This window comes from Gavialis gangeticus, unplaced genomic scaffold (genome assembly GCF_001723915.1).
Source record: "Gavialis gangeticus isolate Ggan-Ray unplaced genomic scaffold, GavGan_comp1, whole genome shotgun sequence".
NCBI classification, from domain to species: domain Eukaryota; kingdom Metazoa; phylum Chordata; order Crocodylia; family Gavialidae; genus Gavialis; species Gavialis gangeticus.
This window is the reverse complement of record NW_017729027.1, coordinates 1484769-1501130: the sequence shown is the minus strand read 5'-3', so window position 1 is coordinate 1501130 and position 16362 is coordinate 1484769. Positions and strand designations below refer to the sequence as shown.

Below are 16362 nucleotides of genomic sequence, written 5' to 3'. Positions count from 1 at the left end.
TGGTTTTGTTTGACACCTGGTTCCTTTGAAAGGTAATTCTGGAGGGAAAAGATCCACTGGGGCTGCCATCTTGGAAGAGGAGCTTGTCAAATAATCTCTGAAGTCCCACTAAAGGAAGCTGGGGGGAAAGCAGCTGATACTGCTGATGTGTTCCAGTTTGTTTCGAGACGAAGTCTGTGCTAGCTGCCTTCTCCTTACTGGGATGTACTAGGGAGAAGTGAGCTTTTATCTGATGCTGATCTTGACAACTGGGTTCTGGGTACCATAACAGGGACAGATAAGACAGCACCCTGGCTGGCCAGACCCTGCTTATGGAGGCAAGGAAACAGGGTATTGTCTTGCCATGCTAACTCTGAGCAGGATCTTGAATGCCAACATTGTCTTGCTGCCAAGGAGGAAGACCAGAATGAGGTGGTGGTGTCAGGCTGAAGACTTGGTTCCCACATCCACCACCAGGTTCATGGCCTTGCCTAGGAGGAACATTCAAAGTTTCCTTGGGTGATGAAATGCCTCAAGATAGGGAATAAGACAGTCACCACAAAAATGTTAAAAGCGTGGATCCTCCAAAGGGCATGGCCTTGTGGTGCAGCTAAAAGCAACTATGGGAAGGAGGGGAGAAGAGAGATGTTAAGACTCCAACCCAGAAGCTGAAACCTTCCCATTCTCTCCCCAAAAAGATTATGGTGGAGGAAGAAAAACAATAAGAAAAATAATGAACAATAAAGCAATAGGTCAATAAAAATTAAAATAAAAACATGCAAAGTACAGTCTGCAAAAAAAGAAATGCTCCAACTCAGCCAAGGGGTAAAGAAGAACTGAGGAACACAAAGTCTGTACTGACCTATATAACCCTGAGCATGGGAGAAATGTAAGTGGAGGGCTAGAGCACATGCTACAGACACTGGTAAGACAAAGTCTCTGGTTGAAGTTCACGGGGGTGAAACAAGTGAGACTGCATATGAACAATTAAATAGAGAACCTACTTTTCTGGATTTATACTTGGGAGTTTTCAGTGGTAAAAGATAAATAAAATTCTAAAGCTCCTTTACGTAACCAGTCACAGCATAACTGGGGGTTACAGTGGACAATAAGCTTTATATGAGCCAACAGTGTGTCCTCGTTGCCAAGAAGGCTAATGGCATACTGGGATGTATTGCTAGGAGTGTTGCCAGCAGATCAAGGAAAGTGATTATTCCCCTTTATTCAACAGTGGTGAAGCCACATCTGGAGTACTGTGTTCAGTTTTGGGGGCCCCTGCTACAGAAAGGATGTGGACAATTTGGAGAGTCCAGCGGAGGGTGATAAAAATGGTGAGGGGGCTAGGGCACATGTCTTATGAGGAGAGGCTGAGGGAACTGGGCTTATTTAGTTTAGAGAAGAGAAGACTAAGAGGGGATTTAATAGCAGCCTTTAACTACCTGAAGGCTGGTTCAAAACAGGATACAGCTAGGCAATTCTCAGTGGTGGCAGGTGACAGAACAAGGAGCAACAGTCTCAAGTTGCAGCAAGGGAAATTTAGGTTAGATAGCAGGAAGAATTTTCTTATGAGGAGGGTAGTAAAACATTGGAACAGGCTATCTAGAGATGTTGTTAAAAACCTCCAAGGATGGAGATTCAAGACCTGGCTAGACAAAGCCTTTGTTGGGATTATCTAGTTGGGGATGGTCCTGCTTTGAGCAGGAGGTTGGACTAGATGACCTCCTTAGGTCTCTTCCAGCCCTAGTTTTCTATGATTCTATAGACAGCTTCATCTTTTCTTTACAGTAAAAAAGATGAATGACAGTACTGAGACTATCCTCTTCCTCAAGAACTCTTACTGTTTTTTCAGAAGTCTAAGATGAGGGCTGTTTTCAAGTATTACCTGAGTCCTCAGTGTGGTTCCCAGATAGGAGGAAAAGAAAGGAGAGTGGGCAATATAACATAAAGAGGATATCCTGTAAAATCAAGCGTACCTGGAAAATCAGGTACTATTTTAAACTGATTGACTGTGAATGGGTTCAGTGTTATGTGCAGACACTAAGACTAGGGACAAACATTACACAAGCTGGTTGAATTAACCAGAAACAGATTTAAACCTGTAACAGAACAGAAGTTCACTGCACATAAACCAGTTTCAAAATGGCTGAAACCACTTTGAGATAAACTTGGTTGAATGTAGTATCAGACTTAAATGATTGAGGTCAAACTGATTTATGGAACTTCTGTTCCAGACCCCTTCCTGGTTTAAGTTACAGCAGAGTCCCCCAACATCCCAGCATGCTTGGCAGCCCTGGGCTGGGCTGCACTATCTGTTCCAGACAATCGGGGTTGGCCTGACCCCTCTCCTCCCTAGCTGGACCACTATCACTGCTTCAGCTGGCTGAGAAGGGGGTGGAGGGTGCAAAACCCTGCTCTGGAGTACAGCCAGGTCTGCTGACAGGGGAGCAGCAGCCCCTGCCAGGCATCCCCATCCTCCCTTGTTGCTGCAGCGACAGGAGCAGGAGCATGGCCAGACACTGGTAGCCTGAGGGAAAGGGGAGGGTTTAATTCCCCCCATTGCAGCAGGGAGCAGTGCGGGAACCGACAGGCTTCGCTCATGCACCCAGGGCCATGGTGGCCAGACATGATAGCCTGAGTGGAAGGAGGGAGTGGCATGGACACCGAAAAGACACTGGCTCCATCCTGTGCTGAAGATCCCCCCAGGCAAGGCCTGGGCAAGTCCCTTGAAGGAGCGGCGAGAGGTGCTTGATGCCGAGGCGGCAAGGAGGGGGAGGACAAGGGAGGATATGACCTAGTCGCAGGCGCGGAAGGGGGATGGTGGGGAGCCTGGGGTAATCATGGAGCCCGACTCACTGTTACCTCCTACTGCATTAGTACAGCCCGAGCTGGGGCAGCCCTAGGGGGCGGGGTCAGCACCTGCTGCTTCCCATCTCCAGCCCCACATGAGGGCCACGGTTTGCAGGCAGACTGCACCTGGAACATGGCTCCCTGCCCCTCTCTCTCTGTGCTGTGGTGTGGCATGGGCTTTGCCTGAGGGGATCTTCAGTGTGGGACAGAGCCAGTGCTATGTCGGTGCCCATGCTACTCCCCCCTTTCCCTCAGGCTACCGGTATCTGGTTGCTGTGACCCCAGGTGCAGGAGCGGAGTCTGTTGGTGGCCCCACCACCACCATGGGGGCATTAAACCCCCTTCTCCTTGGAATACTGGGGTCTGGCTATGCTCCTGCTCATGCCACTGGACCTCTGGCAGGGCTGCTTCCCCCCTCCAGGGTGGGGGTTTAAACCCCTCCCATCATACTCAGGGCTGCTAGGGCCTGGCCACACCACCCCCCCAGCACAGCTTCCCTGCAGACCTGGCTTCTAGCCTGAGCCACAGCAGGCATGCGCCTGCATTTCTGGAATCAAAAGTGAATGTCTATTTACTTGCAAATCAGTTCAATCTACACAGGTTAAACTAACCTGCAAAGATTGAATCAATTCAGGCTTGGCCTTTTTTAATGTGTCCCTAGCTTAACTGTCCTGTAACACAGATCTGGCTTCCAGGCAGCCCACACTGCATCACTCCTCAACTCCATCCACTGCTGCAACAGGTTGCTCTGATACAGAGCCAGAATTTGACTGCTTCCCTCTCCTTTTTTCCCCTTTGGTTTGTACTTTTAACCTCCCCTTGCACTGCATGTTTATAAGAGCTTTCTTCCTAACAACCACCTATAAGCAAACTCCCTACTTGACCACAGACACTTACAATGGTTCACTACTCTCTGGGAACCAAAAAGCTTGGGTTCAAACACTGCAGCAAGCCACTGCAAAGTTCAGTCATTTGCTGGCATTTTAAATTTACTGAACGCATGTTTAAGAGAAAAGGAAAAGTAGAAAGGTGAAAATGCCCCCCAGGAACAGGTCACCCATTCCCTGCAACTTCCAAACCATGGGTGCAAGAACTACCTCTTCCTCAACTTGCCCACTGTAAGCCATACTGGGCTAGGCCTCACTCTTCCCCTCCCCCTGTTGTCAAGTAACAGTATCTCACACAATTCTGAACAGTTTCCCAATCAGCAATGTTTAGGAATGATTCAATTGCATTGCATGTCTGTATCCTCAGTTTTTCATTAGTTCATCATCCATTGGTGTGAGTTGTCCAGAAAGTGGGATATTGATTCTGAAGTAAAGGCAGGATGGGAACAAATGAAGATTTTCGTATAAGATATCACTTTTCTTAAGCGTGATGAGATGCTAGATTCCAATGATAAGGAGCTGAGTTACCCATTACTAAAATGTGATGAGGAACATTTGAATTTTTTGAGAGAGATACGATATTACATTTTAGAAAGTACCCTGATTTGTCCTAGAGGGGTCTCTTCCAAACTAAAGTAGGTGCAATTAGGAAAATACACATCTTGCAGGTAACAGACTTGTACACTGCACAGTATCTGGTGAAGCTTCAGCTTACACAAGTAATTCCATCAACTCACCTACATTCTTGGACCCTTGCTATGGCACAGCAGGAGATCTAAGAGCAGCTGTGCAGCAATTTCACCCTCTTAGAGCCATATATAATTCCTTTAAATGCCCTTCCCGGGGCACTTAAACTATTGGTGTTACGCAGATATGAAGCTTAAAGATTACATAAGATCTGCCATCTACTAGGTCACATCAGGTCCATCTTGTCTAGTATTCTGTGCCACAGTGGCAGAAAATGGATGTTGAAAGGGAAAGCAAGAGGGGTATGGCCAGGTTTTTTCAACTGTTGCTCTCCCACTTGCAGCTTCCAGTATTTAAGGTCTAGGAAGTTCTGGTTCAGAAGCTATATCCCCAACTCCCAGGCTCAGTAACTACTGATTCTCCTTTCCTCCAAGAAGTTGTCTAATCCTTTCTTGAATCTGGCTAAACTGTCATCTTCCACACATCTTGTAGCAATGAGTTCCACACTTAAACTGCATGCTGTGTAAAAAATAACTTCCTTCTGTTAGTTTTAATATTATTACCTACTAGTTTTCTCTTATGACCCCTAGTTCTTAAAATCAGAAAGACCGTAAATAATAAATCCCTACTTACCTTCTCTTCACCATTTAGTATGTACCCCCTCAAACATCTCTTTTCTAAGTTGACTAGGCCTAGCCTCCTTAGTCTCTCTTCATGTGGAAGCCCTTCCCTACTGCTAATCATCCTTGTTGCCCTTCTCTGTACCTTCTCTAATTCTTCTATACCTTTTTTGAGGTGTGGGGACCAAAACTGGGTATAGCATTCAAGGTGTGGATGCACCATGGAATTACAAAGGGGTATAATGACACTTGTTCATAATTTCCTTCTTAATAATCCCTAGCATTTTATTTTCCTTTTTGACTCCCAGATCTCTTGTCTGTGTGGTAACCGCTAATGTAGAGACCATCATATTGTAAATATAGTTTGGGTTATTTGTTGTGACCATGTGCATCACTTTACACTTATTTAATCTGAATTTCATCTGCCATTTAGATACCCATTCACTCAACAGTGCCAGATCCTTCTGTAGTCTCTTGCAGCCCCACTTGGTCTTGGAATAATTTTGTGTCATCTACAAATTTGGCCACCTCACTACTCACCCTCTTTTTCAGATCATTTATGAATATTAAACAGCACCAGTCCCAATACTGATCCCTGCAGGACCCTACTGTTTACTTCCTTCCAGCCTGAAATCTGACCATTTAAACTCATTCTTTTTTCTATCTTTAAGCCAAATTCCTGTGATTAGATATGTCCCACTGCACTGGACACCCACTTTTAAAAAACATAACATATCTAATTATTAAACAGCTACTGTTTCTCACTTTCTTAAAAAAAACTGAAGCCTAAAGTAAGGCTTCTGAAGCCTTACATTTCTACCAATTATAAACTATTATGTATTAATCATAATTACTTTTTCCCCGTGAAAATTTTATTTTGAATTTAAAGTCTCTATGCACTATTATCTTAGACATTTAAAGTACGTTTCTATTTAAAAATCCCAACAAACTAAACTAAAGAGAGAACTGGTTAAACTTTTATACCACATTGTCTGCACAATGATAAGCTCAGTTTCGGTGGCCCATTTTACTGCTGTGTTTTTGTTAATTTATAATGAATGGTTTTTCAAAGTCATGTTGCCTCCACATAGTAGTTTTATCAGTCATTCTCTGTTATTCAGAAGTTTGTTACTTATGCTTTGTTCAATACACATTCCCTGCTTCAATTTCCAGACAGCAACAAAAGCAAATGGAAGGAGGTGATTAAATGTTGAGCAGCTACATGTTCTGCTATGCTGATTTGCACCACATGGGACTATTTGTATAGTACTGTGGAGTGTAAATGGGCTATTTTAGGAGAGATAAGTATCACCTGCGTGTTAACATGGAAGGAATAAAAAAAAATGTACACAAGGATATCGTATTCCTACACTGATTAGAAAGTGCAGTTAGAGATAGAAACTCTAACACGTTTGTAAGTAAACTGCTTTATCTCAGAAGACCAAGGAAAAAGCATTTTAGAAATTAACATGAGAAGAAGCTGACCAGTTTAGAACTACTGCAAAATATTAATTCATTTTAAATGCAATTGTAAGTATTATTTCTGATTCTTACCTTCCCAACTAAAGATCCATAAACCACGCTGGTATAACCATCTATAAACAGAGATGGTGTAACCAGTATAGTTCTCAGACATTCCCAGGAACTCGCATCGATTTAAACCAACAAACACTGCAATGCCACCACAACTGAGCATTAGGAAATAAAACATGAGGTTTGTATAGAAGTAAACAGTTTTTAAATGGGAGAATATGGTAAACATAAAAGAACAGGTAGATTTAAGCCATACAAACCACATCCAGAATAACTCCAATTCCCAAATCCCAACAAAGAAGTTAGGTAGGCTGAAGGAAAGCCTGCACACAAATCTAAAGTTACTGTCTTCAGCACAACAATATGAATAAAATCTAAATTTGGTCAAATTTACCTTTCTTGCAGCATGTATGTCGAAAAATGGCTTGTTTCGAACACTGAATGGTTCCTGTGCTTTGTCAATAAGACCATTCTTCATCTTTTCGTGTCGTGGAAATATAATCTCTTTTTCTATGCACGCGAGTCGAACATTAAAATCACAATCTCCAACTGGCTGTCTCTGCCAAGTTAGACAAAATTAATTTCAAAACCAAATACCTATCAAGTTACTTAAATAAACTAATGTTTGACTTGCAAAATATTTACAAACATGCACTGATCATCAAATTATTATAAGATATACATATTTCCTCCAAAGTTGCAGCTTGTATGTATTTATCTAGGACAAGAGATATCTGATCCAATAATGACTTATGTAAAAAAAATAAATGCCCTGATCAACTGCTATGCTCAAGATCTAAGGGTAGAGAAATTCATTGCCTAAATACCTTTAAGAGTCTGGCCATCAGAGAACAAGTAATGCTTTCAAGTAATAAAGCAGATTATTATCCAAATATGCTTATGAAAAGCAACCATAACCTGTTTTTTGGTACAGTATTTTCTGCCTAATCCTGTATGAACCAAGACAACAATTACATTTTACAATGACAATACAACAATGCCACTTCCACAGCTAAACAAATCCCTTGCTTCAAGTACATTAAAGACTTTGCAATCAGAATTAGAGATGTACATGTATTGTCTCTGTTATGAAACGTACCCTGTTGGGGGGTGGGGGAGAAGGGAGAAAAAAAACATGGTTATAAAAGTTTAGAAAATCTGTGAAGAAACAGTAATGGCAACAAAAACTAACAGAATGTCAGCCATATAAAGATACTAAAAAGTTCTAGCGTAATTCTCAGCGGTATACTGTGACCTTTCAAGAGCTGAAACGAATCACAAACTACATCATTTAGTGCAATGCATCAGATCAATAAGGCTGTTCAAAACACACATCTGGCACATCAACATTGACCATAATGGGGTTTGTTACCTTTGGATTGCTACACAGTGGTAGCAACATTCTGTACTTGCCATTATCTGAATACATACAAGCTACATACAAATTTTAATGCTAATTTTGGAAATGTTAATGTAAATAAAATGGATCCATTTACAGAAACAAAAGATATAACTTATACCTAAGTATTTTTTATCCAGTGTAAAATATTTAACTTATTCAAACTAGACTATTCATCATCTGCTCTCTCTCACACAACTTGTTAAGCTTAAAAAAAAGTCCTCCTTGACCTTCAGAAAGCAAGTCTCAAAAGTTTCAGCCTAAGTGATGAAAGTTTTGAAGAGTTAAAAGCAATGAAAACAGGAAACCAGAAAAGCAAGAGAGGACTCTATTGCAGTTGGCAGACATGGGGATTAGCACAAGCATCAGTCACAGGGGCTTCCCAAATCAAAGGCTGATATGGGAGGAGAAAAAGGAGGAGAACTTAAACAATGGGAAAGAAAAGCAGGCATTCATTTTTCCAACACATGTCAAAAGGAATAGGACAAATTTAAAAGAAAAATTAAACAGCAAACTATATGCAATTAAATTAATTTCTAATTAATGTAAAACCATAAAGTAAAGGAGATTGAACCAGGAAAAAACAGAGAAGCTATCTTAAATTTCAAGTCAGAGAAATGATGAAATGAAAGGTTTAAACAAAGAGGAGTTTGCAATGCAACATCAAGAGTCTTTTTTTTTTTTTTTTTTTTTTTTTACAAGGCAGCCTCCTGGCTCCATTCTCACCTACTAAGGCCCTAAATCTCCCCCCAGAAACCTCCACATTCCAGGTGTCCTCTTCCTCCACCCATTTATGGCCCCAGAAGACCCAGCTTTCCCCCCAACCAAAATTATTGTCTCCTCTTTTCTAAGTCTTAAATTATCTAGTGGGACCAAAGAGACCTCCCCTTCCCTCAGATGCAAGCTCTCTGAGCAACAGCTCTCTTATCATTCCAAGAAGCCTTCCTGATCACTGCTGCAGAGCACAGAAAGAACCTCTGAAACTTTCTCCAACCCAAAATGGACAGTTCTGCATAGTCACTTCACAGCTAGGGACAGACATTATACATAAACCAGTTTAAGTGGTCAGAGCAGACATTTAGTGCACATAAACCAGTTTGAAAATGGCCAAAACTGGTTTAAGATAAAGCTGGTTGAATGTAGTATCAGACCTAACTGAACTGGCTCAAACCAGTTTATGCAATGTCTGTCCCAGACCCCTTCCTTGTTTAAGTTACACCAGATTCCTCCAACATCCCAGCATGCTCTCTCGGCTAGGCAGAGCTCTGCTCTCTGCTTCAGAAAGCTGAGCTGGCCCCTCCCCTCTGCTCTATAGCTGGAGCAGGGACAGGTAGTGGCCAAACTCTGGCCTGCCATGGCCCCGGAGACAAATTCCTCCCTCCGTCCCATTTTCCCCTGCTGGCAAATCTTGCAGATCACAGCTGGAGTTTGCCAGCCCCAGCTGCACCTCCATGGTTTGCCTGCAGCCAGGCAGGAAGGGAGTTAGACAGCTTCACCAAATACTAATGCAAAGCTGTGTTCAGTTTTACTGTTCTTATGTGTTATAGTAATTGATATGAAAGTAATTTTCATATATCTTTATATTATAGCCAAGGTTGTATCAGTAAGGCAGTGATTAACCTGAGGAGCCCTTAGCTGTTCACATCTAGAAGAACCAATGTATGTAAGTTAGCATCGACTTGGGTTCCCCCTCTCCACCAAGAAGTGAAGGAGTGATGCATGTTTATAGCCAGACTGGCAATGGTACATAAAACCTGTCTCAAACGTGTGGCTTCGTCTTCAGTGTTCCTGGGTAAAAGGGCATATGAGGTTCTTGCTGGGAAAATCAAGTTGACTGAGAGATGCAAAAAGCTCTGGCGTGATGCAAGAAGTAGGGATTACAGTCTTTCTCTGAAAAAGCTCGGTGAGGAGTGAATATTTGGCTGTAACATGCAGGGTAAAAAGAGGTTAATGGTCCTTTATAAAAATTTGTTTACTTTTATATCTCTGTCTCTAATCTCAATGTACGGTTACTGATTTCTCATGCTTGTTCTGTTTTTATAATAAATCCTTTTGTTGTCCCTTTACTGATTGCCTGTGGAAGAGGTGACTTCCAGGCAAGTGATAATCCAGGCTGATTCTCTTCCTACAGAGAGAGGAACCTATAATTTCTTCTCAATCCAAAAATGGGGTAGCCACCTGGGGTTGGAAGAGATTCCTTCACAACAAATAAGACCCCGGTATAAGCATAGAGAAATGGAGGTTTGCTTGGATAGCTATCCCAGGGCAACTGCAGTCAGTTCCTTGCAGCAAGTATCTGCACAGTAAGGAGAAACTTGGGTTTGTAGGAGTTTCCCACAGATGGGTTTGTGGTGCTAATGATTAACAGCCACACAAACTTATTTTGTATTTCCAATTTGGACAAGTCTGAGAAGTTACTACCTTATTCTCATAAGGATTCCTCTATGAGTCTTTCCTGGTATTTTTTTTCCATGTTCAAAATAACATTAAATCCAATTATTTTTTTCCTAAGCACATTCCACCAGAACCTTCTGCTAGAGGTGTATTGATACATCAATCCAATGTCGAATCAGCACCAATATAAAGAAAATTGACTGCATCGGAAATCAGCCTAATGTGACTGATAATTTGGCCAATAAATGGCCCATGCATGAGTGCAGCCACAGGGAAGCACACAGATGGCAAGGCGCACAGCCCAGCAGCTTGGAGACCTGTGTCCAGCTGGTAAGCCTGTTGTGGTGAAAGGGTAGGGGGAGGGAAGTGGCTTCTGGGAGCAGATCAAGACCGCTGCAGTGAGGAAGGGAGTGGGGCTTGGGCAGGCAGGGTACGAAACAGAGCTGCAAGCAGCTCACCCGGGAGCGTGGGAATGGGGGGGCTCCTGCTGCTGTGTGCACCCTCAAAGGGCATGGGGAAGGGCATGTGCCCCTGGATCTGCACAGGGCAGGATGGGGCTGGGCAGGTGGCAGTTGTGGCCTGGGGCCAGGGCTGCACTGTGCTTCAGGCAGGTGGTGGTGCTGGGAGGGCTGTAGCCACACCAAAATCTGCCGTAGCTCCCCCACACCCCCATCCCAGCTGTGGCCCCAGCTTGCAGCTGCAGCCTGCCCCACCCCAATCCAAGGGCACATGCCCCCCATGCCTCCTGGGGTGAGCGCAGCAGCAGGAGCTGCCTCCCCCTGCACCCCCCAGAGGAGCTGTGGCTCTGTACCACACCCCTCCCTGCCCAGGCAGCACCTGTCCCAGCCCCACTCCCTCCCTCACTGCAGGGGCCTCAATCTGCTCCCTCCTCCCCACATTCCTTCCCTTCCCTCTCCTCTTCCACCACAACAGACTTACCAGCTGGACACTGTTCTTCAAGCTATGGGGCTGCATATCAAAAATCAGACTGGTATTGGTCGATATGCATCCTTAAAAAAAACGGCCCCAAAATCTCTATCAGTGCACCCCTACCTTCTGCTTTCCAATATCCCTACATCCCCACTAAGTCCCTTCTTATGAGAAACTTTGCACAACCAGAGAGCTAATATTTAAAATTAGCAACCTGAAATAACCTGGAAAGAATGTTTACACTATTATTTTACAATATTCATTTAAATAAGCTTTACTGTAGTAGCAGAAATTAATCTGAAGCTTTTAAAAGTCTGTAACTTCAATTAATTTATTTAATTCCACATGAATCTTCTAATCACCTAAATCTTTCTTCCTTAAAGACTCCTTTGACTTCTCACACTTATTCTGAAGTAGTTGTAGCTCTGAGACTCATCTTTTATTTCAAGGCTTGTTAAGAAAAAGGTACGTTGGCACTAGTATCCTGACAAAGGTCAAAGCTTAGTTGAAAGAAGAGCATATAGCTTTGGGACAACATGGCAAATGGAGGTAATTTCTCCATCAGCCAAATAAACTGAAAATAAATGTATGTTTCACTCTCTCTCAAAGCATTTAATTTTAGAAATAAACAGAAAATTAGCATAACTTTGAATTTAAAATCAAAGACATATTGAATTCAAGTAATGTTGGGAAGGTTTTTCTTTGTTATTACTTCACCATAATTAGCAAGTGTTGCTTAAAGAATGGAATAAAAAGCACTAGAAAGAAAAACAAGATCAGACTGGGACAAGTCTGACTTAAGTCTCAAGATGGTAAAACCCCAGCTTTTAGCAAAAAAGGTAGGAGGTAATGTAGGCTGTAATAAATAACTCAAAAAGACATTAACAAAAACAGGAGGAGATTGTTTGGACAGCATGTAGTCAGAAGCATATATTTAAAGAAGTCTTCCAAAAATGGATACAATGTATTTTAGAATCTACTCTGGATATTAAAAAAACAAAACAAAAACTTTATATGCCTGATGAGACATGCATCAAAAGATGCTCAAGGGTAGGACTACTTGAATTTTTAATTGTGTTACCATGTGTTGATTAAAAAAGTTTGTAAATTCTCAAGTAGACACTACACTAGTGTTTGCCTCAGAATATAGACATTTGCTACTATAGTATAGTTTGGGCTTAAATACAGTTAGCAAGAAACATGTGTCCTATTTATCGTGGAATTTATAAATGTCTTTGTTAGTCTGTGTTAATAAACATGTATTTAAAACACAAGCAAAAAATCAAGTTTAAGCATGCCCTGAGAGAGAAGTCATCTGCTGACTCAACACCACCTTCGAGAGCAGTGATGCTCAGCCAGGGTGTAGCAGCAACCTTGGGATTTCTTCAGGTATGCAATCAACTCACAAGGTAAGCTCAGAAATTTCAAACAGGAATCCAGTGTTAAAACCATTCTGACCTGGTATGGTCTTTCTCAGTTCTTTGCAACAGAAGAATTTCTATTATTTTTCTATAGTAAAAAAAAACAGCAAAAACTGAGAGCCAGAATTGTCAAAGGGGTACCTCAAGTCTAAAAAGGTACAGAAACACTGTCCTAGAATATTTCAGGGTTTTTTTTAATCTGGTGCACCAATGTATGCTTCACAGAGATCAGAGCATGAATTGCTATATAGCACAATATACCATAGCACCTTAGTTAACAGTTTTGCATTTTTAAGAAATCACTCCATTAACAGAAAAGTAAGATGATCCCCAAAATGTAAAACTGAATTTCCTGTAGAATAAATCCATGAATATTGCCTCATTTTACAAAATGCACTGGAGATAGGCAGTTATTTTGAATGTAAGGCTAGATTCTTCAAACTTTGCTCACAAACAACATGGAGACACAGGAACCAAATGCATTATACAAGGGACCTGAAAGCTTTATAAAAATCAAAAACATGCACTCACAAATGCTTTCTACCTACTGTATAGAAAATGATGCAATCAATTAAATGAACTGTAAGATTTTAAGACTTATAAACAATAAATAAAACAGCATAGGAAAAAATGAATGAACCTAACATGGATTCTTCAGTTAAACTGAGAAATGAAAGCTACTTGGCACTTGGTTAAGTCTGAACCTGTATTGCCCAGCTACACCACAATAATTCTCTTACAGATAATGGTAGATAGGAAAATGAGGTATTTGAATGATAAGTTCAATGAAAACTCTTTCTAATGGAAACACTTACAGATTTCTATCTGAATGTTGCTGGGCAGTACTTTAATAAAACATGCTGGGTTTTTGTATCCATTTGACAGTTAGCTTCATCTAGGGCAGACTGAGACTCCCTTCTCTTTATTTTTTAAATTTGGTATGGAAATAAACAGAACATATTATTTTTCATCCCAAAAAGCAATACCTTAAATATGAATAATTCAACACATACAATATACACCTAAATATCATACATACTTTGATATATGCCACAACTGCCTTAACTTCAATGATTCTGAAACTAGACTACAGCATAAAAACAGGGTAAAATATTAGTCTTTGGTAACATGATTACTGACCATTCGAAGTACACACAGCTGACATCTGCATTTCCAAATAAAATCCTATTATAAAGTTTCTCGATCTTCTGAAGGTCTGTAAGTCTAATATCTTGAATATTACATTAATGATAGAGTATACATTTCTCTCAACAGTAGAAATATAATTACCAATATGTATTTTTAAAACTTTATTTTAAGACAGCTTCATGAAAATATATCTTCTTTAAAAAAACCCTATTAATTAATTGGTAAGTGCCTTTTTATTCCCCGGATAAATTCTTTACTAGATTCTAGCAAGTTGGGAGTTGAGTAATATCTTTAATATTTATGTTTCTTTTCCTTTTTTAACCAGAAAAGAGAAAGTAAAATAGTATTATAGCAATGAAATACACTGTAAAACTAGGACTATTAAGGTTTTTCATTTCTAAAATACAGATTAACAGCTAGACTACTATTAGAACTTGACAATGCATTTTACAATGAACATTTTCTAACCTTTAAAACTCAAACATTCACAGACATGAGAGACAAATTAATGGCAAAGAAACTAGGAGTCAAATGTTTTATACAATTTATCTGTGGTACAAGAAAGGAATATCATATGAGATACTGCTGCTTGGAGATAAGAATCCTAACTGCATGCTACTGACATTTATTTAATATTTTTATGGTGTCCATTAATGTTGCAGAATTCTTCTATGAATTATTATATCAATAAAAACAGTTTTGGGGACTCAAACCTGTTACCAAAAAGCCAAACAATAATGTTATAAATATTCTTCACCGCCCCAAAAATAAACTCCTTGGCTCATGGCTCTGTTCAGGTGCATAGCTCAAGCACAGTGAAGAGAGCTCACTGTGGCCGCAACCCCCACACTGCAATTCACAATTCAGCAGCAGAGGAAAAGATGGGAGAAATGGTGACTCTTTTTTTGCAACTACTTAGTTGGTCTAATAAAAGATACCACCTCTCCAAGAGTTCTGATTACACGTGGTGGCAGCATTCAGACACTGCTCTGGAGCACTAGGGTAAGTGCTACTGCTGCCATCAGTCATCCCTTCTTTTGCCCTGCTTCTGAACTTGGGGCAAGTGGGAGGGAGAGAGAAAACAGGAGTTTTTATTATATGCTAAAAACATCGTTTCTCCTTTCTTTACTATCTATCCTTCTTTCCTCATCAAAGTAGCTCTCAATAGGCCTATACGCAGTGGCTAGTACTCGCATCAGATTTGGAGTCAGCCAATTCAGGGGACAGTGATTCAATTTGGTGACTCGAATCACGGTCCCGGATTGATTCAGATGAATCTCCAAATCTGCCCCATCCCCCACCTGTTCTCCCAGCTCCTGACTCAAAAAAAAAAAAAAGCCCCCACTTACTGGCTGCTGCCAGGCGGAGGGCAATCCCCACTGCTACCATGAGCCCCCAGAAGCCCTGAGGCTGCTGCAGCAGCCAGTGAGTCGGGGTTTGGGGGGTTTTTTTGTTTGTTTTTTTTAAGGGCAGGTAGCTGGAGCAGGCAGGGCAGCCATGGGGGGTTGGAAGAGCAAGCGGCAGTCGGGGGGCTCATGGCAGAGTCCCCCATGCAGCATGGGGCAGTGGGGGGGGGGTTGCCCCCTCCCACCTGGCAGCAGCCGGTGAATGGGGCTTTTTTTTTTTTTTTCTTTAAGGAGCCAGGAGCTGGGGCCAGGTGGGAAAGCCATGGGGGGGGCTGAGGGAGCAGACAGGGGATGCAGCCTGGCAGGGGTCCCCCCATGGTCCCTTCCCCACTCTTCCAGCCCCACCTCCCCCACTCCCTACTTACCAGCATGGAGTCAGAGTGCAACTTCCTCCTGCTCGAATCGCCAAAGCTCTCTAAATTTTTTCTGAATCAATTCGGAGAGATTCAAATTGATTCAGACCTTTTAACTGGTCTCCTGATTCAATTCAGATTCAGTGATTTGGCCGCTGAATCAGGCCAAATCTCCTCTGAATCTAATCAGCACCCAAAGCTGCACACAGCCCTAGCTCTCAACATATAATACTTACTGTTAACATTTACAGGGATGCCCTTAGGCTGTAGAGTAACCCCCCAATGACATGAATGGGAGTTGCAAATTTCCCACTTCTCAGACCTATGAATTTGAAATATTTGACTCTTGGCAACTGCTCTCATTCATCTACATTCATATTTAAAAAGGCTAGTTTGATTTGTCATGCAGTACATACAAATGTATGAATTATATCAGACGTTTGACATCATTATGAGGACAAGTGTGAAGTCCTGCACTTCATAGTTTTATAGTTTGTAGGGTCGGAAGGGACACGAGCAGATCATCACGTCCGACCCCCTGCCATGGCAGGAAAGAGTACTGGAGTCAAATGACCCCCAGCAAGGTGTTCATGAAGCCTCCTTTTAAAGACCCCAGGGTAGGAGCCAGCACCACTTCTCTTGGAAGTTGGTTCCAGATCCTAGCTGCCCTGATCGTGAAGTAGCGCCTCCTGATATCTAGCCTGAATCTACCCTCTGCCAGCTTGTGACCGTTATTCCTAGTCACTCTTGGTAGTGC

The 16362-nt window shown here is 41.8% G+C and overlaps 1 protein-coding gene across 3 annotated transcripts in view; it reads right to left on the bottom strand.

The window, feature by feature from the left end:
• Positions 1-16362, bottom strand: part of RNGTT (RNA guanylyltransferase and 5'-phosphatase) — a 467131-nt gene that overhangs the window by 243614 nt on the left and 207155 nt on the right. For 2 of the 3 annotated variants that reach the window (XM_019520359.1, XM_019520360.1), the window contains exon 10: positions 6948-7112. The exons of the other annotated variant lie outside the window; for it this stretch is intronic. In XM_019520359.1, the coding sequence (XP_019375904.1) occupies positions 6948-7112 (165 nt within the window). The remainder of the gene's footprint in view (positions 1-6947; positions 7113-16362) is intronic. 3 annotated transcript variants of the gene reach the window in all.